The following is a 26,966-nucleotide window of genomic DNA, read 5'->3' as shown; positions in this document are numbered from 1 at the left end:
CTGGGCAATGGGATGCTTTTATCCTCTTCCTCACCCGCTCCTGAGAAATGCCAGCTTCCAGCATGGCTCAGCACTTATCTCCTCTTGAGCAAACAAAAGGACTGTTCATTCCAGCTCCCCCAAGGTTGGAGGGGATGGCAAACAGGCTGGTTTATTGCAATACAGCATAGAGGAGAGTGAGCTCTGTGTCTTCCTGCTAGCTTTCTTTACAAAAGCTGGCATTAGCGTTGTTAAAATGAAGGGTAGACACTATTGCTAACAGCTGGGTCTCAATGAGGAGAGATCAGCAAGTATTACAGTGCTGGTTTGAGTCAAACACACAAGTTCTAAACTCTAAAAAACATCTTATTGGGTCTTGGGCAGTATATTTGCCCAAAGGTTTCCTCTTTTCCAGAAACACGTGACGATCATTCTAGAGATTGCTTGGGGTTCATTACATTGCAGAAAGCTTAATGCAGCTGCGTTTATAAAGGTGTTTAGAAGTACAATTTGTTTACGAGCACTCTTATCCCATGACGGCATCCCTCACATGAAGTTCAGCCTGACTTGCAGGACTTCCCATGCCAAGCCCTGCCAGGGCACTGGCTGGCAGTGATCCAAGAATAGCCCCGAGCGATGTGGTGTGGACACATCACCACTATTAGCTGGATTACAAACGGTGTTCAAACCCAGTCTGTTGTCTCCCACGGTTCATCCAGGAAGGCAGAGTGCTTGAACTTCTCTGAGCTCTCTTAGGCTGCAGCTGCAAAAGGCAAAATGCAAAAGACATCTCCTGTTCTTTCCAACAGGGGAACTGACCACATCTGCACCTCTCGACCGTGAACAGAAACCTACATACCATCTTGTTGCCAAAGCAACTGATGGCGGAGGCCGCTCCTGCCAGGCAGATGTAACGCTGATCGTAGAGGACACAAACGACAATGCACCGAGATTCTTCCCCAGTCACTGCGCCGTGGCTGTTTTTGACAACACCACAACAAAGACACCAATTGCTGTGGTTGCTGCCAGGGACCTTGATGAAGGTGAGTCAGAATGGGATTTACTTTTTAGTAGAGTTCATCTTTCATCCTGAATAGAAACCTTTGAAACCTAGAGAAGGGCTGCATCAATGGGTATAGATGATTGAATCTTGGCGAAGATGTGCCTGGATCTCATTGCTGACATGTTCTTGACTAGTAGGCTGGCATCAGCATTTTTGTTACCCTGTAGGAAGTACAATATCTGCAGAAACATGCAAAGACAGACTTCTCAGTAACTGTAACCATGATGCACAGCGCAAGCTGACACACAATTTGTCTGGGATCCAAACTGGACAGAAATTTTACCAAAGATGGAGATCAAGAATGAGCATAATAAGGAAAAAAGGAGCTTTAGATCTGGGTGGGGTAGATGATATGGATGGAGAGGTCCTTCCGAAGATGCAAAGATTCTCAGAAACACAGGTAAGGCTCCTAAGAAAGGAGTTTTTAATAAACCTCTCCAGCAAAGACTGAATTTATAATGACAGATAAGCAAGACCATATTTATCTGCTTCAGAAACAGATATGAAAGGAAACAAAGTTTAAAACCAAGGGAAATAAAAATGGGAAGTACTAGTAAATACAGACAGGTAATGCTGATGAACGACGGTGAGGATGACTAGATGTCTGAACCTGCAGATGGACAGGGGCACACTTCATATTCAGACAGCCTCCATTTTACCTAGAAATTTAAGGTCATTTAGGTACATATAGTCCTAATGGATTTTAAAAAATTATTATTAAAACTGCAGCATTCCTACCCATGAATTAAACGCAGCCTGTCCCTTATCCTTCCAGGTCTCAATGCTGAGGTGGTCTATTCTCTCTCTGACTCTGCCAATGGACACTTTTCAATTGAGGAAACCACAGGGGTGATCCGTCTGGAAAAGCCTCTGAAGGATTCGCAGCACTCGGCGTTTGAGCTGACAGTCTGGGCTACTGACCGGGGCACCCCGGAGCCCCTTTCTGCTCTTGGCACTGTCACTGTCTCTGTTGTGGATCTAAATGAATATCTGCCTGTTTTCCTGGCCCCTGAATACGTGGCCGTGGTAAAAGAAGATGTGGCTGTGGGTACAGAGGTCCTCAATTTGTCAGCATTGACAAGGGACAATGCGGAAAACACAGAGATCAAGTATGAAATAGTGAATGGCAACGACCATGGGAAATTTCAGCTCAACTCAAACACAGGTAAGATGGTCTCGTGCCCAAGCAGGTCCAGGTAGACCCAACATCAAAGGCTGTTCTTGCATGAGTCTTCTCTAGTTCTCCATTTGGCTTGCACTTCTGCTTTCCTCTGTCTTTAGCCAGCACAAGGGTAGGGAATACAGTCTTCTCTTCTGCACTAAATTTTGCCAGCCAAGTCACTTAAAGAGTGATCCAAATCTTATTGAAATTAATGGAAAGATTTCTGTTATATGTCTGGGACTTGAGAAGTGTCCATGGGAACGAGGAATACACGAAGAACAGGATGGAGAATTTTTCCACTTCAAAATGCAGAAGTTGGTTTCATTTAAAAAAAGTCTCCCCATCCTAATCTCACAAGGAACATTTAGCCCAGGGTAGCAGGCAGCTTTATTAGGTAGCACTCAATGAATGTGGATAATACCACTCTATTAACCATGAGCAGGTGTCGAGCCAGGTTTACCAGCCAAATAAAGCACTGCTCTGTTTGCACAGCGATCTGATAAGAGCTGTTATCAGAAGGCCAGTGTTAATTCCCTGAAACAAGCCCTTGGCTGCATCATCAATGGCCGCCTGCCCTTGCCTGTAACATCCTCACCCACAGTTCTTTCCTCAGCTTCTATGTGACCAAGGCTTTTGCTAATTTTTCTGCACCAATATTCTCATGAGTTTGTACATCTTAAAAGACACAGAATGGTGCGATTTCCAGTGAAAAATTTTGTGATATTTTCGGTATTGAACCCAGGAAAGCATTGAAGTAGACAGGCACATTCTGTCCTTTTTTTTTTTTTTTTTTTTGCTTTCACTTTATGTCTTTAGTCCCTGTTCCTCACTTTGTTTTTTGAGATTAACAGTCTCCTCCTTCTTTCAGTGTCACATCCCAAGCCCCACCTACAAATCACAGCATCTTGCTGCCCACCTCTTTCTCTTGTACAACTCTGCATCTACATCTTACACTTTTTCATCCTGCCTGTGACGCAGTTCATTGATGCTCTACTACTGCCTTGGTCACAGCTTTCAATAGCACTGTTGGGCTCTGATCCTATTTTGTCCCAGATCTCCTCCAATCAAGACTCCTGGAGACCTTCCAGAGTTTATTTCATCTCTTCAAACACTTTCTACCAGAATAAGGCAGGTTATAGCAGAATCAGTTCAATTATATTTTGTTTTATGTGATGCCATGACTTCCAATAACCTGATTTAACTAGTCAAAGCTAGGTCAACATCACCTTTTCAGCTGGTAATTTGGCAGTCATCTTGGTACATCTCCAGTATTCCAAGAAACCTCATGTACCATTCATTCAAAGTATCTTCTGTCCTTTTCTATCCATCTGCCAATGCAGGTGCCTTGTACATAAACGGGAGCTTGGACTTCGAAGCAAGTCACGAGTATTACTTATCCATTGAGGGCACAAGGAGGGGCTCAGCTTCTCTCAGCGATGTGACCATGGTGGTGATCAACATAACCGACATAAATGACCATGCACCAGAGTTCATCCAAGACCCTTACTTTGCTGATATCCGGGAGGATGCTGCAGTTGGAGAAATCATCCTCATGGTATGATTATGAACCAGGGCAGAGGTCTTTACCTATTCTTTTACTTGTGCTACACATTATTTACTCTTTCTTTGCACTGGGCTTTTCCTTGGACACAGCCAACTCAGTGTGTTTGTGACATTCAACATCTAAGATTTAAGCATGACTTTAAAGAAGGATGATTGCCAGGATTTCTAACACTCCATAGAGAGGGAGAACATTTTGCCTTAGAAGACATCTTTAAGTGAAAACTTGAGATACCAAAGAGGGGCTCAGGAGCTTTGAGGACCTCCTATGAGAGTTAAAACACCTGCAGAGGGCTAATACCCTTGTGAGCTGGGGAAGGCAGAGGCTTTCCTGGGCAAAACAGTGGAGCCCAAGCTATACCCATGTGGAGTTCTCTGCCCTGTTACCATCACAGGGGTGGTAAAGTCAGGAAAGAGAGAAAGAGAAAGCCATCGTTGTAGCTTTGTTGAGTTTTGTCTTGAAAAAAACTAATGAATAACACTTATGTAAACCACCTTCTTCTTCCTCATTTGAGACAAGCTCAAACCACTATCCTTAAATGACAAGGAGGTCCTGCCCCCATTTCCTCCATGGCAAGGCCTTTTCGGGCCAGGGGTCCTAGCCTTTTTTTCTCCTAACAGGTGTCAGCTGATGACTTGGATGGAGCAATGAACAATCAGATCACATATTCAATTGTGGGAGGGAACCCACTGGGCCACTTCACCATTCAGCCCAAAAGTGGGCAGATCAGCATTGCCAAGCACCTGGACAGGGAGGAGGTGAGTTCAAGAAAATGGGAACAAGAAGTCTGAAACAGTTGTGCCCCAAAAGACTGAGGAGCACAGTATATTCAGCTACCTCCTGTTTTCTGAATGATCTGCTCATAATACTGTAAGCAGAAGGCAAGTCTTTCATTCATTCATTTTCTAGACTCACAGATACAGCTGTAAGAGGGTGGGCTTTAGGGAGGAGCCTTCGGTGGTCACAACTCTGGGCTGTGGTCTGCTCCACTGGTGCTTCAAGCTGGCTGGGTGAGAGTCAGCCCCAAACTGGAAACAGAAATGGTTGGTTTCTGCTTCTCTGCGTCAGAGCATTATAGAAAACAGCTATGGGGAGGAGATGGAAAGTTCATCTGGACTCTCTCTCATTCATAAAGCAGTAGGCAGCTCAAAGCACTATCGACAGATGTTTGCCCAGCTTGGTCTCACTCATCTTTGGCAAGTTGTTTCCCTTCTTTTCAACTGTTGTGAGGCTAATTTTCTTTAGCAATGTGCTTTGAAATTTATGGATGGAGAGCCTTAGCCAAGAGCAAAGCTATTGTTACAGTGCAATGCATGGCCTCAAGCATTTTAACAAGCTGCAGCAGAGTAAAACATCAGTGTGAAAAAGCCACCATTCCTTTATTTCTCCAAGTAAACATGCACTATAAATCCTCCAGATCCCCAGCTATTCCCTGACGGTTCGAGCCACAGACAATGGTCACCCTGCTCAGTTCAGTGATGTTGCTGTGCATGTCCGTGTGTCTGATGTCAATGACAATCCTCCTCGGTTCTTCCAGCTCAACTACAGCGTGGTGGTGCAGGTAAGCCAGGAGGTGGCTGTTCTCCCAGTCTGTCTAAGGGTACTAAGGTACTCATGCATGGGCTGCTGTTGGAGCAGAGGCGTGAGACAGTGATGAGGCATCCTGCTGCTTTGTGCTCATTGCCACAAAGAACTGGTAGCATCTGCGGGGGCAGATATTCTGCCAGCAGATGCCATTTTCTCCTTCCAATTGCTTCAGGCACCTCCTGTCCTTTCAGTGCAGAGAGTGCAGAGCTTTTCACACTTTCCAAACCTGACTTGCAGCCCCTTTCTCCCTTGTAATTGTCCATGTCTACACGACAACATAAAGAGCTGACTGAAGCACATGGTCAAGCATCGTCATATCTGCTGGATGCAGCCCAGTTGTCACTTGGACTCATTAACACCTACAGGTACTCCGGAAGAAACATAAACAAAACATACCTTCATCTGCTCTTGTGCTGACACGGCTCGAGAAGAAAGCAATGGCATCAGCTTAACTGTCTGTGCTTAGCTACCACATATGTAATATCATGAAAGGGAGTCCCTTGCCACTACTGGGTCTCTGCCATTGCTGGCAAGAGTCTCAGTCTGTGTGTACCAGAGAGGTACACATGGGGTGTGGGATTTGTTTCCCTGTTCCTGATCCAGCAGCTGTAAGGGCACTGTGGGTTCCCCTGGGCCTTCTTTCTTTGCTTGCCTTTCTCCATTAGCATCTTTCCCTGTTTCAGGAGAATGTTCCCGTGGGTACAAGCGTCCTGGAGCTGATCATGAGTGACAGAGACTCCCCAGAAAATGGACCACCGTATTTATTCCAGATCACCCAGGGCAACGATGGGAAGGCTTTTGATGTCACCCAAAATGGTCTGCTGGTGACATCATCCATCCTGAACAGAAGAATGAAAGAGCAGTACCTATTACAAGTCCAGGTAGAGCCTGCCTTACTGTCCTGGTACCTGAATTCCCCAGCCAGATTTAGTAGTAACAAAATGAGGTTAGGATGGCACAGCTGTATGGAAACATCTCTGGCTTTGGAGAAATCCAAACCAGGTAAAAATAGTGCAGCTTGGATCCAGCTCCAGAGCTCATTTCTCCACACAGTCTGACCACAAGAAGCTAGGGGCCAGCTTCTGCTTTGATAAAATCAGATAATATGATCATGAGAAATACTCTGTCAGCAGTTTCCTTAGGCAGATGCTTTTCCCAGCATCATTCTAGTGACTTCCAGTTTAAAGTGAGACCTGGATCTGGTCCTACAAACTTTCTCCAATTATCCTTATCATTTAAGAAGTGGTTTAAGTTCCTCTTCAAAAAGGATTTCTATTGTTGCAGAGTGAATTAATTATTTTTCAATGTTATCAGTGAGGATAGTCCATTACAAACAAAACGATAATAACATGTAAAGTACATATTTCTTCAGTAACGGTAGTTGTTCTAAAAGCTAGGTACTATTATATTATAAACCTCAGCCACTAACTGCCTAAGATTAGGGAGAAACTTATCCTATAATCTGATTAGTTGCATTTTTCTAGTTTGAGGTTCCTTGACTCATGCTAGACAGACATTGTCAAAGGTGGGACACAGGCTTAAATAGTCCAGAAGGTGAGCAAATGTGTTGATGTGCGTAACCGCTTTATATCTTTGTACACTCAGTTACGCATGGAACCCCAAAGATTGGCAGCATCGCTAAAGATGATTAATCCTCAGGAAATCAGAGTCACTCAGGTGTGCCTCAGCCGCTGATAAGTGCACAAGGAAATGAGCGTGACCCCACCACTAACAGACGGTCTCAATCAGTCTCCATGCTGGAAGGCATGCTACCATTTCCCTGGGGCCAGCTCCAGGCAGAGGTCCAAAACTGCTGCTGATTTTTCCTGTTCTTCCTTCATTCCCAACTCACTCCCTGACAGCTTCCACCCATTGCTACCTGCAAGGCACCCTCCTTTGCAAGACCTTATCGTACCATCCAGTCAGGTGACATGACAGTAACGTGGCTATAATGGATCTTTCTGTTCTCCTTGACAGGTCTCCGACAGTGGTATCCCTCCCCTGTCCTCATCTGCCTTTATAAATATCCAAGTGACTGAGCAAAGCCAATATGCCCCCTCAGCCCTTCCCCTGGAAATATTCATCACCACCAATGAGGAAGCCTTCCGAGGTGGCGTTCTGGGCAAGATCCATGCCACGGACCGAGACCCCCATGACACGCTGGTGTACACGTTGGTGGCAGAAGTGCCCCAGGAGGGGCTTTTCTCTGTTGGAGCTGCAGATGGGAAGATCATTGCTGGGGACAAGCTTCCCCATGGCCACTATCTTCTGAACGTGACAGTCAGTGATGGTACGTTCATAGCCACCACCAGCGTCAACGTCCATGTGTGGTGCTTCACGCAGGAGGCCTTGGACAAGGCAGTGGTGTTACATTTCCGCCACCTCTCCCCTGAGGAGTTTGTGGGGGACCATTGGCGCAACTTACAGAGATTTCTAGGAAACATCCTTGTCACCCGGCGCCAAAACATCCACATGGCCAGCTTACAGCCTGCAGCTACCTCTGATGGAGTGGACCTGCTCTTGGCTGTCGGAGAGCCGCATGGCTCCTTGTATGAGCCTCGGGTCCTTGCAAATAAGATCACTGTGTCAGCTGGGGAAATGGACCAACTTGTTGGTCTCCGGATGAAGAAGGCAATTCATGTTCCATGTCATGGGTCAGACTGTGCCCACCGTGTCTGCAAGGAAACCATTCAGCTGGATCCAGGCATGATGTCTACTTACAGCACTGCCCGACTCAGCGTCCTCACTCCGCGGCACAGCTTGGAGCAAATCTGTTCTTGCAATGGTGAGCAACCCTTCCTGGTAGTGTCCCACTATAAACCCGGGCATATTGTGTTTTCCTTCAGTACACTGTAAAGCACCGGGACTTTCCATGGAATTCGGTTGTCCTGATGACCAACAATTCTGCCTGCAATTTCAAAGCCAAATCTGAACTCGTAGAGCTTGAAAGTTTCCCTTAGTCTGTTTTTCCTTCTTTTAAATTAATCTCCTGTAATATTTCATTAAATAACAGCAACATCTATCCATCTCATTGGATAAAGGCACTTATACCTAGCAGGTAACGAAGCTCAGTGATCAGCAAAACATAGTCAGCAAAACCTAGACTAACTGAAAAAATTGAGGAAAGTCAAATAAAGCATATTTGTTATACTCACTCTAGAATACTTCAAGAAATAAATGGAGGGAGCAAGGATAGAGGTTGGCATCACTTGGGCAGGAATGGTAGGGGGATACCATAGAATAACATAAAGGCTTATTAAGGATGAGGAATTTCAAGGGTGGTGTAGACCATGCTGAAGGCACTTTGAAGGTGCTATAGGACAGAAATAATGGGGCTGCTACTGCAGGATTGTTTTACAGCTGAGTACATAGAAGAAAAACCGGGAGCTCCAAATGGGAGCTGTGGGAGATTGAGGCAGCTGTACATGGGTTGCTGTGGACAGGACTGGTCCTGGACAGTTATGGTGTCAGGCTGGGAAAAGAGGCCAGGCTGGCTACAGTCCAAAGTCTCAAAGTGTGGCAAAGATAAGACCTTTCACTCATTCTCCTTCCAGGAACAGCTGTGAGGTTTGGGGGCCACAGCTACATTTGGTACCAGCACTCACAGATCGGCTCCTGGCACATGCACTTTCGCCTGAAGACCCACCAGCTGCATGCTGTCGTCTTCTACGCTAACGGGACTGACCACGCCACTTTAGAGGTACGTATTGCCATGCACAAGGATTTCTTTCAAGTGTTAAAAAACACTTACTGTTTCAGGGAAGGGAATCACAGAAGGAGGATGCAATAATATGTACCCTTAGTAATTAACTAGCTAAAATATAAGACTTGGGAAGACCCAGTGATAGCCAAGCACTGTTTGGCAATTACTGCACACACCACTAGTGAATTGGTTTTTACACCTGTGAATGCACGTGCTGGTCTCTGGTGCAAAGGCAGCATATACCCATATCATAGATCTACATCACCTTGTTTCCTTACTGCTTGGTTTTCCATCCCTCTCTTACAACACACCTCTCAGGGCAAAGAATTTACCAGGTGGGATTTTCCCCAGACCGGTCTGCTTCCACTGTAGTAAAAGGCATGTGCCCCCCCAGACCTTAGGAGTTGGGTCAGACTCTCACTGAGCACACAAACCATTTGCCAGACCATGTTACGGCTCAGTCTGACACAGAGGAGGCAGCCACTTTGGGCTAGAGGATTGGGGTAACAGAGTAGAGATGAGGAGGGCATAGGTGAGCTCTGAGAATGGGAATGGTATCACCAGCCTTTACCTACACCAAAGCACATGCATCTAATCAAATGGACCACACATTAAAGGTCCTTTACAGTAAGGGACAGAACAGACAAAACTGGAGTCTTATCTCAACCCCCCACTCTTTCCAACCACTTTCTTCAGGGAGTTTCAATGTTTAAGACAGCCACAGAGCCAGGAACATTTCAGTCTGATTGCTCTCCTCCCTCTGGTTGCACAATCAATCAACCCAGCATTCAAAGATTATCTCCCGCTTCCACTTTGGCAACAGAAGGAAAGCAGCAGATGACTAAATAATAGGATTTTTGTATATTTCTCATCAATTAAATTTGGACTAATTGGAGACCAAGATCACAGAACATACTTACCAGCTTACACAGATTTGTCCCTGAGACTAATCACGTTTAGATCTACACACTGTAACCCGCCTAGAAGTGTTCACCCCTTCCCTGAATTCCCTCACCCCATCTCGTGGTTTCACAACCCCACCTTCCTATTTTGGAATCATTTTCTTTCCACTGTTATAAAGGATCCACACAGACAGGGAGCTGCACAGCAGCCAATGCCCAGGAACCTGCTCAAAGTACATATTGAAAGCTCCTGCTGCCACAGCCACCTCTGCTTAAGAGTAAGAGCAGAGAAACATCATTCCTACACCCTGTACCCATCCCTGATAGTGACTTTAAGCTGCATTGTAAAGGGCTGACAAGGAAAACTTCTCAAGAAGGTTCTCCAGCTTTCTGCCCTGTCTCTTGGGAGAAGAGTCACTAAGTAGTTCAGAAGGAGCCCAGCACTCAGGATGGTGCTCAGAAAGAATGAGATGGCAGGAAGCTCTATTGAGCCAGGCCTAACACATAGAGTCAAGGGAGAAAAGACTCATTACTGATGGAGTTCAGTATGCCCATGATCTCCTGTATGCAGATGTCTCCACAAGCTTTTCAATAGGAAACATTCATAAAGCCTCCACCATAAAGTTGCCTGTGAATCATTTCTTCACTGACTCGCTTTATTAACAATATCTCAGGGATCAAATAGTTTTAGACCATCTGGTGTGAAAAAACTGAAGGAATCCCTCAAGATTTTAAGCTTTGTGGACTGCAGTACTCTAGGTGTGAGCTGAAGCTTTAAAAGAACCATAACTGATGGTTTGTAGATTGGGTGAAGAGGATGAGTTCTCCCAAGGGCATGCATATCATCGCCCTTCCAATCACTAAGCTTTCCTGATGTTCAGAAATAGGGTGCAGCAAGAAGATGGCAAACCAGGCAAGCTGTGAAAGACTTGGCAATCTGTCAGTTCTTGCTCCAGGGAATCGAGTTTTCAGCTGTCTCCCAGCCCCAGAAATTGATAAGCCCAATCTACAGACCCATCTGAAGCGAAATAATGTTTCTCAAGATAAGGGGAAGTGACAAAGTTCTCTTGTGCGCTTGCCAATTGTGCAAAGAGATTTACACACATGTTGCCCTGAGGCCCTTCCATGGTATGTGCCAGTTGCAGCTAGTTCTTCCTTCCTTCAGCGGTTGCTCTCTCCTCCCACAAGGATTTAATTATACTGTGGACTTCTCTAAGAGTTAACTGTTGTCCTGCTCTGCTTTTGACCCCTCCAGAGCAGCCTCACCATATTGTACGAAGGTTCCTCCAGAGTTCAGTGTAGCCCATAATCACTCTTCCTCTTCTAGCTTCTTCCAAGCATCACCGTGCCTCCCTGTCTCTAATGCTCCCCATGGAGATCTCTTTTGCCTGGGATGAATTGCTTGATGTTACATAGCAAGCTTTGCAGGTTTTCCATGAATGTTTCATTCCACCTCTTTTCTCCTTCTCCATAGGCTCTTGGCTTCTATGAGAGGGAGGTTTTATCAATAAAGCACTTGGGAGAAAAGGTGAAAGAGGTTCACTCCTGACTTGAGCCTGAAACAACACAGCTAACCTTTCCTTTCTCCTTCCTCCATATGAGTTTTAAAGATGAATCTTGGGCCACAGATATGAATTTCTGATGTCCCAGAAGACACTAGTGTGGCTCACTTCTAGAACCTCAGTATCTTGTCTCCCTCCCATCTGCTGGAGATCAAGGTTTGGATTGCAACACCTATCAGCAGCTTTGGCCTGGCTTTCCAGCTTGCTGGTTAGGAGCTGGGTACAATAGTAATCCTTTTCTCTGTCTCCCAACTCCTCCTTGCCTCCTCCAGAGAAAGCTGCCAGGGCTTCTCCTTGCCAAGGTCCTTTCAGAACCCTCACCCATGCCAAGGGGGGAACTGCTCCAGCACCTTCCCCACCACTAACCAGACAGTGAGAACAGAATAAAGGCCATGTGGTCCAGAGCAAGAGTCCTCCTGTGACTGGTGATGGAGTTATAGATAGTCTGAATACCAGGGCTCTGATTAGGCTCAGGAGGCGGGGAGAAAGGGTGAGCAGCTGCAGTAGATAAACACATGGCTCTGCACCTTGTTATGCGGAAAGATGAGCGTTCCTCCTTGCACACTGGTCAAAGGTTGCAGGGAAGGACCACGGCTGAAGTGGTGCAAGAGATGATGGTGTTTTGCAAAATAAAGGAGGTTGCAGTCACTTAAACAGGTTTTCATTGATTCATGCAAAGTTTAATATGAGCGAAAGGGGCTGCATTTGCCTCGTTGGAAATTCCTGGAATCTGAAAGGTGGGATTCATCTTCACCCTCAGTGCTTAGGCAGGAAGAGAGGCAAACAAGCAGCAGAAGTGTTGAAAGCCACCATGAACAGCAGCCACCTGTATCACAGCTAACCATGACTTTTGGGACATGTTTTACAGATGGTTAATGGAGTGCCTCAACTTGGATACAGCTGCCGTGGGAACTACACCGGGAACCTCTCCTCCGCACGTTTTGTGAGCGATGGTGAGTGGCACTCAGTCTTCCTGGAGGTGAAGAACACGTCTGTCCGCCTGCTCATTGATGGACTGGGAAACGCCTCTCTCCAGCTGCCAGCGACCTGTAGCATCTCCACGGGCAGACGAGACTTGCTTTTTGGGGGCCTCCGGCAACCGCTCCAGTCCCAGAGAGTCACACGGGGGTTCAGGGGCTGCCTGGACGTGGTTGCAATCAACGGCAGAGAAGTGGTTCTCCTGCCCGGGAAAGGGCAATCAAAGGAAGTCATAGAGGAGGTGGGAATAAAGCAGTGTTGCTCCCCCACTGGTGCCTGCAGCAGCAACCCATGCCTCAACAACGGGATGTGCTCTGAAACTCATGGAGGAGGTATGTGAATATCCTACACAGAGCAATAAGCAGTGAAGGGAGAGAAAGATAGAACGTCTCCATTCATCCCTATGCAAGGGGCTACTCCAGAGGAGAATCAGAGGTCCCCTGTTCTGGAGACCTCAAGTGATAGCTGACTTAGTGCAGCAGCAGCTGGGGGTATGAGATCATCATCCAGACTCTCATCAGCAGACCATGGCCAGAGGGCAGGAGGGCGTTTCTAAGGAGTGTGCATGACCTAGGAGAACACAGCATTGCCAAAAACTCAAACGCAAATAGAAATTCCACCCACCCCTCTCATCCTCTTTGCTTAAGGATCCATTAGCAAGGCTGGAATCAGGCAAGATGGGATCATGTAGCGATGGTATCTGGGCAGAAACAAGCCAAGATCTTGGTCTATTCCCACTGCAGTCAGTGACTCCCCGGGGCCATGGGAAGGGATATGGGAAAACCGTAAGCTCAAATCCAAGAGTGTCAGGCTAACATGGGGTGCACATGCTCAGCAGAGGTTTGGTATCAGGCTTTTCCCAAGCCAGTCTCACCACTGCCCTGTTCCTTCCATCAGAGGGTCTCTCCGCAGTGAGCTGTATCACAGGGACAGGGCTAGTTTGCAGTGGCCTCAGAGGGACGAACCACTCCCATCAACGTCCACTCTTGTGTCACTGCCCTACACCCATGTCCCAGCTTCCAGCACAGTGGGGCTGCGCCCCATAATGCCTTGTCTATTGAGACAGATACCATCTGCACTTTGGCCCTTCCATGGGGCAGAGGGCTGCTTTCTAGGCTGCTGTGTGGGGCAGGAGCTCCTCCCATAGCTCTGTGCTCTCTGGAGCCACTGCTAAAGCCCCCACCCTTCCCAGCAATCAAGAGAGGATGGAGGAGGGAGTGCACCTCCTCCTGCCCTGCCTGCAGCTTCTGGGAACAAGATTCCCAGCCTTGTCAGCTCAGCAACTGCCTGGCTCAGGTGAACTTGTTTGACACGAGATGCATCTAAACCAAACAGTTAGCCTGGCTGGCACTCACGCCTCAGCCTTACTCTTGAGACCCTCCACACAGAAAATCCCCTCTGGCTGGGCTGGAAGGGGCTCAAAGCTCATGAGGTGAAAACTCATTTCTGCTCTAAGTCAAGGCATCACCTGCTTGCTTTGCAGACAGCATACAATGGGAGGAGGAAGGAGGAAAATCACTCCCTCACTAATAATCTAATAGTCATCCAGTGCCCTTCCCATAGTTTCCTTCCAAGGTGATCAACCTATCCTGCAAATGGCCCAATTGCCCAGGAAAGAGCCTGTGGGTCATGGTCCCAGGCAGAAACATGCAGGACATGACTGCAGGGAAGGGGTTGCTCAAGGGACGTTTAGTTTGTGAGGTTAACCTGGGTGCTTGGCTTCCTTCAGCATTGTGGGCTTTGTCCTGGAGACCACGAGCATGAAGTGCAAGTTTATGCAAAACTCTGCCTGGGGATCTCAGGCATGGGATCACATGCACCGGCAAAGACATGTCTGTGCAAGCGAGCCCGCGTAAGCCACGTGGCCGCGTGAGAACGCATCTGTGCAGAAAGGGTCAAAGCCAGACCAGTCACCGCATCAAACACAGCACTCAGGACCACAAGTGCAAACACATGTGAACCCCCGCATCAGGAACATGTGTGTTTGGGCACATGTAGCCCTACAGGCAATGTCCAGCACCTGCTGCACAAGTGTCAGCATGTCCTCGTTGTACAACTCTACCACGCATGTGGAAACAGGTCTGCGTTTGTTCAGTCTGTGCTCTAAAGCAGGGATGTTTAGCTTGTGGATGAGTAGCAAAGACTTTTCAAGAGTGCTGCAAGATGGAAACTCTGAACTGCCCACACGGCACCACCAGCCGAGTGACTAGCAGGAGCTCAGCACAGCCAGGGACATTCCCATGCTTAGGGCTACACTAAACAGCAGCCAAAAAACACAAACAGTAGCAGCCCCCTCCTAGTCCTCAGGTTTCTCTCTGGCTGCAACCAGACACCTCCTCTAAGCAAGAGAAACCCAACGTGTTGAGACAGGTACTTCATACCACAAGAACTTGCAGGACCAAAGACTTCAGAGAACAATAATTTACAGATGATTGCATTTAGCAGAGTCAGAAACTGTGAATCAGCCAGCTGGGCTCCCCTTCCTTTAACCTGAATTTGTCCCCCAGCTTCTCCATGCAATGGAGTGCCCTGAATACATCCCTGGCAGAAGAGGGTCTCTGTCAGGAAAGGACAGGCTTGACTTGTTCCTTGAATAGCTCTCTAGTGCCATTGCATTGCCCCAGAGCAGCCAGCCAGCCTCCAGCAACTGGTCCAGGTCCTGTAATGTACCCACCAGCCCTCCACGGGTGGCTCAGGTGCCCAACAGCAGCAAGTACCTATGCTTAGGTAGCTGGGTTGAGCACACTGTGGAGTGCCATCAGCACCAAGCACTGCTCCTCCTTGTTCTTGCTAGTTCTTCCATGTGGATACAGTCTCTTCATGGCACTGTCTAATCCTCTCCAGGTTACACCTGCATCTGCCCCGGGCTGTTTTCTGGTGAGCACTGTGAGCTAGGGGACAGTCCCTGCGAGTCCAAACCCTGCCTGCACGGGGGAACCTGCACCCTCTCCGCCACTGGCTACTCCTGCCACTGCCCTGACTGGTACCTGGGTGAAAGGTAAGGAAGGTCTGGGCAAGCTTCGGGGCAGGCGATCTCCCATGGTGGGCTGAAAACATGATTTCTGCCAATGAGCATTGCACATTTCTGGAGCTCACCAGACACTTCGGGTTTAAGTGTTAATTGCATACACCTGAGCACTGCAGCAGAGAAGTGTCTGAAGGCAGAGCTGAGCAGACCAGGGCATAAATAGCTCTGCCATCATGTGGCTATTGCCCCTCTGTGCCCATGTTCTCTGAGTAGGAGGAAGAATAGAAATAAAATCTCCTTTCCTCACAGATGCTTTGAATGCCTGCAGAAGTATTGCTTGGTGCGGGTTCAAAACCTCTCCTTGCAAGGGGAAAGTCTCTCCCCACACGCTGCTCCTCCCCACAGTGTGTGCAGAGCTTGGCTACGATGGGCTGCCTGGGAGCAAGATGTGGGCAGGCACTGCACTGGGTGGCAGGAGGACACCCTGGGGCTGGGGAGAGGCTGGCTACTACAGTTGCAAGCTGCCTCCTCCCTCAGTAGCTGGGACACCTATCCTGGGTGCTACAGGGGCTCTCTCTGCCCAGGACCAGCTCTGCAGGGCTCATCCAAGGGGAATTTCTGTGCCAGGTCACAGCCACAATTCATCCAATTCAAAGATCAGCTCAGGATAGCGGGGTACGCTGACAAGCAGGTGCAGGATGCCATTCCTCTTCTCCCATCAGACAGCTTATGGAACCCCGTTATCACAAGGTTGTTTGGCTTTGGCCCTGAACCACACAGTTTGTATAACTTTGAAGTTCTCACCACCAGTGTTACAGCTTGGATACATTTCCCATATACGAAATGTCAGTGCACACTTGCCAAATATCTGGAGCTAGAGTGTTAACCCAGGCCCAGAGGCTGCTCTGCTGCTCAGTGTTCCCCACCACAGCCATGCACACCCCACCCCCGCAAGCTCTCTGCTCTGCCTCCACCCCAAACTGATGAGAGATGCTCAGCACAGGCTCCAACAGCATCATGTCCAGTTCATCTTTCTGCCTTAGTCATTTAGCCAGGATGAACACTGGTCCTTTGAATCAATGCAAAGGCAGAAATTATTCGTGCAATTCTTGGAAAGAAGTATGTAGCTGAGCATTAGGTGGCAGTGTAATATCTGAAATCACCAGCTGTCCAGCTGGAGCCTGTGGGTGCATGCAGCACACACCAGCTCACACATCCTGAAACACTAAGAAACAAGGGGACCCCAAACCTCACAGAGTTTGTTCAGTAACAAGAAAAAAAAAGGAAGGAAAGCCAACAAAACATTGCATGTTCCCCCTAGCACAGGGAGATCATTACTGTTAGAAGGAGAGGTCCCCTATACTGCTGGGGAACGTTTAGGTTGTGTGGGCTGGGGCAGGACAGGGAATCAGAAATTCAGTCTCAGTTCTGCAGATGCTCCATAAAATGCCAAAAAAGCCTCTCCAACAAGGATGCCCATTCACCACTTCTCGGCTAGATGTTCCCCAAATGTTTGTGGCAACCTGCAGACATCCACCAGTCACCCTGAGACCCCAAAGAGCCTGGAGGACATATGAGACTTCATAAGAGGTTAACACATCTTAGAGTGACCCTCGGCTCCCTAATTTAACAGGATGGGAGCACCTCTGTATGATGTGTTAGCCCTAGAAACTCCAAATACTCCTCTGAGGTGGGAAGCCCCCATTTTAATTTGTTGCATATGACTGAAAAATAGGGCCATCCTGTAAAACATGGTCTCCTGAAAAGTGTCATTTTATTCTCAAGGATCATGGTCCTCTGCCAGGAGAGCCAGATAGCATGAGTCTAGCAAGAGAGGGGCAGCACAGCAGGATGGAACATCCTTGGCTGGCATAAGACAGAGCCCTGATTAGGATTGTGCAGTTTTAGGTGCATCCCCAGGCTAATGGTGGTTGCCCCATCCTCTCCCCACCACAGGTGCGAGAAGCTGGCCGAGGAGTGCCAAGACAACCCATGCCGAAACGCAGGGCGCTGTGTGAGCAACCAGGGCTCCGTCCATTGCATCTGCCCGTCAGATTACCAGGGGGACTACTGCACACAGCCCATCATCACCCCTGCCATTGTGCCCACACAGTGGGCAGTGGGCCCCGAAGAGATTGTGGAGATCATAGCTGGCATCCTGGGGGTGGCCATCCTGGCAGTGGCCTTCGTGTTCATCCGCAAGCGCTACTGCCACCGGGCCAAGGCACACAAGCCTGTGGCCCGGGAGGACCCCGACCTGCTCTCCAAGAGTGAGTTCTCCAAGAGCGTGGGGGTGGGCACCCAACCCGTGCCTCCCATTGAGCTCAACATCCTCAGCGATGCAGCACACAACAACCTGGACCGCGCCACGCCAGAGCAGCGCAAAACTACCAGCACCCCTGAGTTCATCACTTTCAACTCAGCCAACACCCCAAAGCACCGGGGCACCATCGTGTGCAGTGTGGCACCCAACCTGCCCCCCGCTGCACCCCCCTCCAACTCTGACAACGAGTCCTTCATCAAGTGCACCTGGGCCAGGGAGGAGATGGGTCAGTAGCCACAGCTTTTTCTTGCTCTTACGCATCCCTCTTCCCTCTGTGAAGTGAATCAAAGGTTTGCAAACTTGAGGGACCAACAGCCTTAGTTAAAGCCAAGCAAAGCAGAGGCAAATGCTGTCCAAGCCCTGCTACAGGTCCTTTATTGGCTCATCCCTCCCTGCTCACCAGTACATCCCAGTTTTCAGCTTTAACCTGCTCAGTCTTGTACACAATCAGCAGGGAAACCATTAATGCATAGCCTGGATTCCCACACATCCTGGGTCAAAAGAATTGTGTGAAGTGAAGCTAAGGGGAAAAAATTTAAGAGAATAAAAGTCAGTGTGAGTTCTAGTGGAGGCATTTACATCAATGCTCCTAGGCAGAGATATCACACCCTCATGGAAACACTTTGGATGGCTCTGGACAGCAAGGTTATTGCTTTCTCCCTGCGCAGGAGTCCATCACCAAAGGATGCTGTTAGAAGAGAGTTCACCAGAGTAACTTGAGGAAAAGGGAGAGATCCAGTGGATCACTTGCTCTGCCCCCATCCCTTCATTATGCAAGCTTCTTGCATCTGGATGGCGTGATGAAGTGTGTCTTTTGGGTGCTAGGGTAGGGGATGTGCCAGTGGGAACACTGCCCCAGAACAGCCAGGGGTGCCCTCAGGCCCCCTCAGGTCCCAAAGCAGCAACTACAACTCCCCTGTCCTCATGTCTCCTCTCTTCCCTGGTCTGCCACATCTCCTGCAGGCTCAGAGTCTGTGGAAGGAATTAGTGGGAGGGCAAGAGAGGGAAAACAGCAGCTTGAACTGCAGCTAACACAAATCTGTTTCATTTCAGTCTACCCAGCAGAAACAACCTACTGGCCCCCCCGGTACCTGTCATCAGATGTCCAGGAATATTCCCACTACGAGATCATTCAAGGCCCCCCTGCATCCTCCTCCCACCCTCCTCTCCCTCCACCACCTCCTCCGCCAGCAGATGCTGAGCCAGTCGCTCTTTACGGGGGCTTTCCCTTCCCGCTGGACCAGAGCAACAAGCGGGCCCCCATCCCACCCCGCTACAGCAACCAGAACCTGGAGGACTTCTTGCCACTCAACCCCGTGGACACAGGAGCCTCCCAGTGCCAAAATGAATATACGGCCATCAGCTACTACCCAGCCCAGCTGGTGCAGGGCGAGGGCATCCCATACCAGCCCGACCCCGGCTACAAGCGGGTAAGCATGCGCCTGAGCGTGGCCCAGCCCTCCTACGCAGACTGCGAGGTGGGCCACCAGCCCAGCATCCGAGCCCAGCCCCTTCCACCCCCCAACTACGAGGGCTCTGACATGGTGGAGAGTGACTATGGGAGCTGCGAGGAGGTGATGTTTTAACAGGGGGCTCATTCTTAAGATGAGAAGTGCATCTCCATGCAGAACAGCGTGCAGGGGGCTGGCATATGCCACTGAAAGGAGGTTTACATGTCCCCCCACAGCTTGTGGCATCTCCCCCTGCACAGCTGGGTTGTAATTTGGCTGGATCTTTCCCCCTGGTGCCCTCCATGGTGCTCCTGCTGCAGACAGAGGGGAAATGCTCCATCCACTGCTGAGACACAGAGGATGCTCCTGGGATGCCAATGACTAACCTGCCTCCTTGCCAAGGGGACTTCCTCTGACGCCGTGCAGGACCACAGCATGCTACCTCCTCCCACCCTTGGCTCCCTGGCCACAGGGAAGAGAAGGAGGAGGAGGGCAAGCACTGCAGGCATGGCAGCAACTGTGGTGAAGGTGCGAAAGAACTAGCGATGCACAGCCTGGGAGTGCTCCAGGTGGGACAGCAGACCTGCCCCCAGCTCTGGCTCCAAGGGGGAGCTTGGAGCTCCAACAGTTTGACCAGTGGAATGGATCACCTGGTGCAAACCCTCTCTTCCATGTCTGCTCCCTGACACAGGGAGAGAGATGAGGGAATGCAGCTGGTCCCATCACCATGTCCCTCACTTGGCCAACAGGAATCCAAGGAGGAAAAAAAAAAAAAAAAAAAAAAAGAGTTCATTCCTATAGAAAAACCAAGCAACAAGCTTCATCACACCAGGAACCACCCACAGACTCGAACCAGAGCAGCTAGCAGCAAAGCAAGACCTCTGCCCAGTTGGGCTGCACTCGCAGGAGTAAAGGAGATCTTCCCCTGAGGATGGGAGGACAGACATATCCCCATGGCTGTCATGGTCCCATGCTGACACAGCAGTACATGGTCCTGCCACCCAGCTGGGGCTCCCCAGTGCATCCCAGAAAGACTGTCAAGCACTGCGTGGCATCTCCTGCCCTATATGGGACACTGAGGCTATTGAGCTTGGGTTTGCCTGTATGTCCTTGTGCTTGGGAATGTATCATTTCTTCATGAGAGGTTTTCTTTGGTTGGTTGGTTGATGTAACTTTTTTGTTGTTGACTTTTGGAAAGTATTAAAAGTGTTTGGATTTTTTTTTAACTCTTATGATTTTATTTGATAACTCAGGGATTCCCTTGTGTATTGGTTTTGCACGGCAAGGTTTTGGTAGCAGGAGGCTACAGAAGTGGCTTCTGTGAGAAGCTGCCAGAAGCTTCCATACGTCCCATAGGGCCAATGCCAGCCAGCATCAAGATGGACCTGCCACTGGCCAAGGCCGAGCCCATCAGCAACGGTGGTATTGCCTCTGGGATAACTTATTTAAGGAGGGCGGGGGGGGTGGGGGGTGTGGGAACAAGCCTGCACAACAGTAATTGTAGACAGAGAGAGTATTGAAAATATGTGAGAGGAACAACCCTGCAGACACCAAGGCCAGTGAAGAAGGAGGGGGAGGAGGTGCTCCAGGTGCCGGAGCAGAGATTCCCCTGCAGCCTGTGGTGAAGACTATGGTGAGGCAGGCTGGGCCCCTGCAGCCTGTGGAGGTTAAACGGTGGAGCAGAGATCCACCGGCAGCCCATGGAGAACCCCATGCCAGAGCAGGTGGATGCACCTCAAAGGAGGCTGTGACCCCGTGGGAAGCCCGTGCTGGAGCAGGGTCCTGTGGCAGGACCTGTGGAACCATGGAGAGAGGAGCCCACACTGGAGCAGGTTTGCTGGCAGGACTTGTCACCCCACGGGGGTACCCATGCTGGAGCAGTCTGTTCCTGAAGGACTACAGCACCCCAGGGAAGGGACCCATGCTGGAACAGCATGTGAAAAACGGTAGCCCGTGGGAATGGCCCGCATTGGAGAACTTCATGGAGGCCTGTCTCCTGTGGGAGGGAGCCCACACTGGAGCAGGGGAAAAGTGTGAGGAGTCCCCCCCCGAGGAGGAAGGAGCAGCAGAGACAACATGTGATGAACTGACCACAGCCCCCATTCTCCATCCCCCAGTGCTGCTGGCTGGGAGGTGGAGAAATCAGGAGTGAAGTTGAGCCTGAGAAGAAGGGAGGGGTGGGGGGAAGGTGTTTTCAGATTTGGTTTTATTTCTCATTATCTGACTCTCATTGGTAATAAATTAATTTTTTTGTCAAGTCTGTGACTGTAATTGGTGAGTGATCTCTCCCTCTCCTTATCTCGGCCCATGAGCCTTTCATTATATTTTCTCTCCCCTATCCAGCTGAGGAGAGGAGCAATAGAGTGAATTTGGTGGGCACCTGGCATCCAGCCAGGGTCAACCCACTACACCTTGTAAATAGGACATCCCTGCCTAGCTCCAGCCAAGGGCGGCCCAGGTGGAAACAGCGCATTTTGGACACCAGCACCCCCAGCCTCTTGAACCTTCAGAGAAGTACCAAGACAGCAAGTTCAATGCATCCTTGAGAATCCCATAAGGGCCAGAAGGAGACAGACCCACGGTAGCCTTCCTTGCTTCATGAAGGCACAAGCCTCCTGTATCTGTTAGCTCAAGAGCAAGGGGGTTGAAAGGACCCAAATCCAACCTCTGCCTTGATTCCCATCCACAGCCAAACACACTTGGGAAAACAGAAATTCATCTCATTTCTGAAAGTAAAGGCACAGCCTTTAAGGAGATGACTATCATCTGGTTAACCTGGAAAACACACCTGACTCCAGCGTATCTGCAGAGAGGTCCCCAAAATGCCCAGCACAGACTGTGGGACACAGCAGGCAGCCCTGCCCACAGCCCCACTCCCTTGCCCAAGCATCCCCATGCATCAGGACCGCTTGCCACTCCTCCAGGACCCATCAGCCACCCCGCAGCCCCCCGAAGTGCTGCCTGTTGTACCTCGCAAGCTCTCATGCACATTGAAAATTTTCTTTTTTTTAACCAAGAATCCCAGGCTCGTTACTGCTGTCACTTCCCCCACACACTTCGGGCAGCCTCCTGTGGAAGGGCTCACCGTCAACTCAGAGTTACCCCAGCAACAGCTGATGACATCACTAAAGCTCAGCAGTGCTTTAAGCATCAGTGGTGTCATTAGATACCACCATGGAGGTGGCAAAGGGATGACTGGGGGAGCAGCAACTCCAAGGGCCAACACCTGCAGGGGGCAAGTGCCACATGGGCCAAGTGACCCCAGGAGTGACCGATGACCGGGGACCCTGCCAGCCCAGGGCAGTGCCTCAGTGTCCCCTGCCCAGAGATCAGCCTGCCTGGGGGAAAGGCAGGACCCCAGCCGCAGGCTGCTGCTCCAGCAGCCTCTGGCTCTGCACACCCAAAGGGGATCCCTCAGGGCCAGCCCCACACCGAGGCAGAAGGTCAGTCTGCAAGGCCTGACTCCACAGGTGGTGGGCACTGGTTTAGAAGATGCTCCCAGAGCAAATTAACCACCCCAGCACAGAAGTGGGCAAACACTGAGCTCCTGCTGGCTGCGGCAGAGCTTAGCTAGCCAAGGATTTCCATGGGACCCCAGCAGCTGGGATGCAGGCAGGGACTCTCCTTGCCTGCATCCTGCAGTGCCCCAAAAACACTCCCGGGAGCTCCACAGTGTGCCCTGGGGTAAAGGAGAGTTTTTTGGAGGGGAGAGAAGGAAGCAGTCAAGCCCTAAGAGCTGCAAACTTGGGGAGGGCTTGAAGGGATGTTTCCTCCCTGCTCCTCTTCCTCCTTTGGCAGAGACAGTCTGGAACAACTGGAACCCTGCATGGCCCTGGCATGGAGGGGAGCACGGGGTGGGGGAGCACGCCACCCTACCCTGTCTGGGCACTCACCCTCATGCTCATCATTACCATCGCAAGTGACATCCTGGGCACCGGCTTGTTCATAGCCTCCATCCTCAAGAACAAGAAGCTGCAGAAGAGAGGCGAGCAGCCTGGTTCCCCACCCCACCAGGGAGGGATGCCCCAGGACTGGGTACCCCCAACTCCAGCCTCATGGATGCCGCAGCAGGGCAGGGATGCGCAGTGTGCTGCTGGCTGCATCCAACTGAGCACACGTGAAACGAGCCATAATCTTTGGACTCCCACTACCACCTCCTCACCATCATGCCTGGTCCTTTCCTAGCACCAGGCAAAGCACAGACCCTGCATTTCACTCACCTGTGGCTCCCAGGAAATTATCAGACCGGGAGCTGGGGCAGGGGGAGCAGCCAAAAGCATTGCCTGCCTTTCCTTTCCCAATCCTTTGCCCCCTTATCAGTGATGTACAAACAGAGCATAGCCAAAGCTAAGGGAGGAGGGTGAACAATGCATCTCCACGAAAATATGGTTCACACCAGCAACAGCTCAGGCCACCATGCTTCACAGTGCTCTGTTGGAGGGGGATGTTGAGCACGGCAAAGAAAGCAACCTGCCATGAACAGATACGGGTTCAGCAAATGACCTGAACCTTTTAGGATTTTCTTGTCACCTTCATTTCTCTGTTATTCATCAAGTCTTTAAGACCTTAAGAGCATTTATGGACACTTACACACCTCAGAGGAGACTAGACCCTACGAACCTTGGGTGAAGCATTGGAAGCATGCACTCCTGAAGAGATCACAGAGCTGCCTTGTCCTCTACTTTACCCTTACATCTGCCAATGCCTGAGAAAGAAGAAATGTCCAAGTCCCACTCAGCCCCTTGGTTATTTGGTGATGGAGGGCCAGTGTTGGTACAATGGATTCCTGGACAGCAGAGAGGGGTGGTATGGAACAACCTGTGGCTCTGTCCTCCTGACAGCAGGGGTCTGTCCAGCAACAGGAACCCCTCCACTTGTATTTGCAACAAGTTCATGAGACAAATGTATGAGGCTGCTCTCCTCTTAGCCCACATATGCTCCAGACTGCTTATTCCCACCTCCATCTCCATCCATCTGAGTTGTGCATGCACCTGTGACCACAAAGGAAAGTAAGTTTTACACCACTTTTTGAATGTATTTTATGGCCAAGAATCACAAGTGAGCCTAAGCCACAGCTGGCCTACAAAGAGATCCACATGTCATTTCAGAAAAGCTCCCTTCTAATCCTGTACTATTTGTTCTTCTGCAGCAGAAGCACAACCACAAGGAAACGGGAGGTTATAAGCACAAAATCCTGTTTGCAGAAATGGAACAAGGTATTTTGACCTTGGATAACCTGCCCCAACCCTCTTTGCATCCTTTCCTGGTGCTATTACAGCCTGCTCACCCTGCAGCACAACGCAAGGCTTCATGCTTAGCTGGTGGCAGCAGCTAGGAGGGCAAGACACCTCTTCCAAGGACCTCAGAGAATCACGTAGGACAGAGCACCTTCTTACCTGTCCCTTATCACACTTTCCCCAGAGATGCATATAATTAGCTGCAGATGAGCATCCAGCAGTTACACCATTGCCCAGATGGCAATGAAGGAATAACAGCAAAACACTCGGTTATTCAACAGCGCTGTTGCGAAGACGCCAGCATGTTGCATTAGAGCAAGGGAGTAGCATATTGGTGGGTATCAGCCCATCCCATGTGTCTATAAGCATATTATACAGCAGTTGAAAGGAAATACTGGCAGTACAAGTGGGAACACCTCAGAGCACTAACGCACAGAGGTAGGCAGAAAGATCATGCAATTCCTTGCTCACAAGGACCACAGCTTCACCTGGGAGCCCTGAACCACTGTTTGAGCGCAGTAGGTGGGTGCACAGTTTGCTTCAGTCTCCCCAGACTTCTTCCCATCCAAGTTCTCCCACCATGGCTGCCAAGCACCTCCAGCCGACGGGGTGGGACAGCCTTCATGGTAAATTCATGCAGCCCCAGTTTACCTGTTCCTCATGTGCTGCTCCCAAAAGCAAAGATGTGAAATCTCCTGTTTGCTCATTCTCCCCAAACTGGAATAAAACAAAAGTCACTTCTTGAAATGCTCTCATTGCATTTTTGCTGCAGCAGCCCTAGGAACACACCAGTTGTGCCTCCCAGGATTGTGCCTGGGAGGTTCAGCAGGCCCTTCCATACAGCAGCACTCCCAGGCACCAGTGACAGAGTATCACTGGGTCTTAAGTACCTACCACAGCCCCCAACATCTTCCCACAAACTCCATGTGATAAACCACTCCCACGGCACTTACTGACTCAAGCCTCAACTTTTTGGCTTTCTCTCAACTCCTGGATGAGGGCACAAAAGAAAGGACACAAACACAAGGAGGCTTGGGATGCCCAAATAGAGACACTTGGCTCAGACAACCAGCAGGTGTGAAAAAAGCCTGCTATCTACATCCCCTTTTGGGACCAAAATCAGGGAAGGGGGGTTGCCTTTGAGACACACAGGGAAGTTCTCACAGGACAGCCCAGACAGGATCTGGAACCAGACCCATGGCTGGCTGGCCCTGGTCCCAAGTTACCCTGAGGTTTGCAAGGGAATACAGCCTCCTTCTTTGGGAGCCAGCTCTGCTTAACAGAAATCAGTCCCTGACTGGATTAGGACTGATATTTTAGCTGTTTGGTTTTACTTCATAAATCCCTCTCAACATCTTCATCCTATAAGAGCACAATCACTGCACATTAATTTTGGCACAGTGTTTCTAAGATCAGACATCAGTGGATTGTGTGGGGAAACACAGGAGAGATCCTGAGGGAGATAGGAAAGTAAAAAGAGCTTTTTTTTTTTTTTTTTTTTGTAATTCTAAGAGTTGCTTCAGGCTGGAGGAGAGACCTCCCAGGGTCCCTACTAGCCTCAATTACACTACAACCCTGAAGCACTTTGCAGACAGAGCACAACATCTTCTCTGCCAGGCCCAGGGATGGGGCTGCCTCTGCACAGGGGCAGCACAGGCAACAGAAGGGAAACCCACCAGTACACACACAGCATGCTGCTCCAAACCACCAGTCTGACCACACAACATTTATGCTGCCCCAGCACCTCAGGCTGCAAAACCTACCACCAGCTCAGTGCCCCAAGCCAGAGACTCACCCCACTCCCCAGAGCACCCCAGGGATACCACAGCATCCCACCAGCTGGCTCGCATTGGGCTCATCACAGAGAGGCTGAGAAGGCAATAGCAGGTTGGCCTCCCTCCTGCCTGAACTACTGGCTGCAGAATGAGCATCACCTGGCATGGCCAGACCTCCCACCCAGCTCTGTTACCCCACCACAGCTGGGCTTAATCCCAAATCAAAGCCAGGGGAGGGAGCACTTCACTGCAATTGTGCAAGTCCCCAGCCCAGCTTTCCTCTAGTGGGATGGACTTGCAAGCTTTACAGTTCCCTGTGACTATTTTTAATAAAACTCTAAATGCAGCCAGGTCCCCACAGCAGGCTCATTCCCCTGTGTGCTGATGGGATGTTGTACCATCCCCAGGCTTGCTGGGGGAGCAGCATTTTCTTATGGCCAAAGGAGAAGATGGAGTTCACTTGCTCTGCCCATTCCCTGCTCATAAACCCCTTTCTGCCTTTGCTCTCTGGCATTTTCAGCAGAGCAGGCTGACATGAGCCCTGGCATGAGCAGTGCTGCAGCAGGGACCCACCACTGCTGCTGGCTAAGGGTCTGGGCAGGCTCTCACCCTGCTGGCTTCCCACACTTGCTCCCAAGAGGGCCACAGTTTCTCAGCAACATGCACCGCTTTCTCCCATAAGGCAAACCCAGATTATTTTTCCCAGTGTTAGAAG

The 26,966-nt window shown here is 49.8% G+C and overlaps 1 protein-coding gene across 1 annotated transcript in view; it reads left to right on the top strand.

The window, feature by feature from the left end:
* The window catches only part of FAT2 (FAT atypical cadherin 2), a 47,687-nt gene extending 27,018 nt beyond the window's left edge, over positions 1–20,669 (top strand). The window contains exons 12-23 of the mRNA XM_064458506.1: positions 789–1,022; positions 1,818–2,207; positions 3,545–3,759; positions 4,386–4,523; positions 5,183–5,326; positions 6,036–6,233; positions 7,330–8,137; positions 8,907–9,052; positions 12,388–12,829; positions 15,342–15,495; positions 17,422–18,014; positions 18,842–20,669. Of these exons, the coding sequence (XP_064314576.1) occupies positions 789–1,022; positions 1,818–2,207; positions 3,545–3,759; positions 4,386–4,523; positions 5,183–5,326; positions 6,036–6,233; positions 7,330–8,137; positions 8,907–9,052; positions 12,388–12,829; positions 15,342–15,495; positions 17,422–18,014; positions 18,842–19,374 (3,995 nt within the window). The 3' untranslated portion in view covers positions 19,375–20,669. The remainder of the gene's footprint in view (positions 1–788; positions 1,023–1,817; positions 2,208–3,544; positions 3,760–4,385; positions 4,524–5,182; positions 5,327–6,035; positions 6,234–7,329; positions 8,138–8,906; positions 9,053–12,387; positions 12,830–15,341; positions 15,496–17,421; positions 18,015–18,841) is intronic.
* Positions 20,670–26,966: the final 6,297 nt, after the last annotated feature.

This window comes from Phalacrocorax carbo, chromosome 8 (genome assembly GCF_963921805.1).
Source record: "Phalacrocorax carbo chromosome 8, bPhaCar2.1, whole genome shotgun sequence".
In the NCBI taxonomy this organism is placed as follows: Eukaryota; Metazoa; Chordata; class Aves; order Suliformes; family Phalacrocoracidae; genus Phalacrocorax; species Phalacrocorax carbo.
This window is presented reverse-complemented; position numbering and strand designations above follow the sequence as displayed.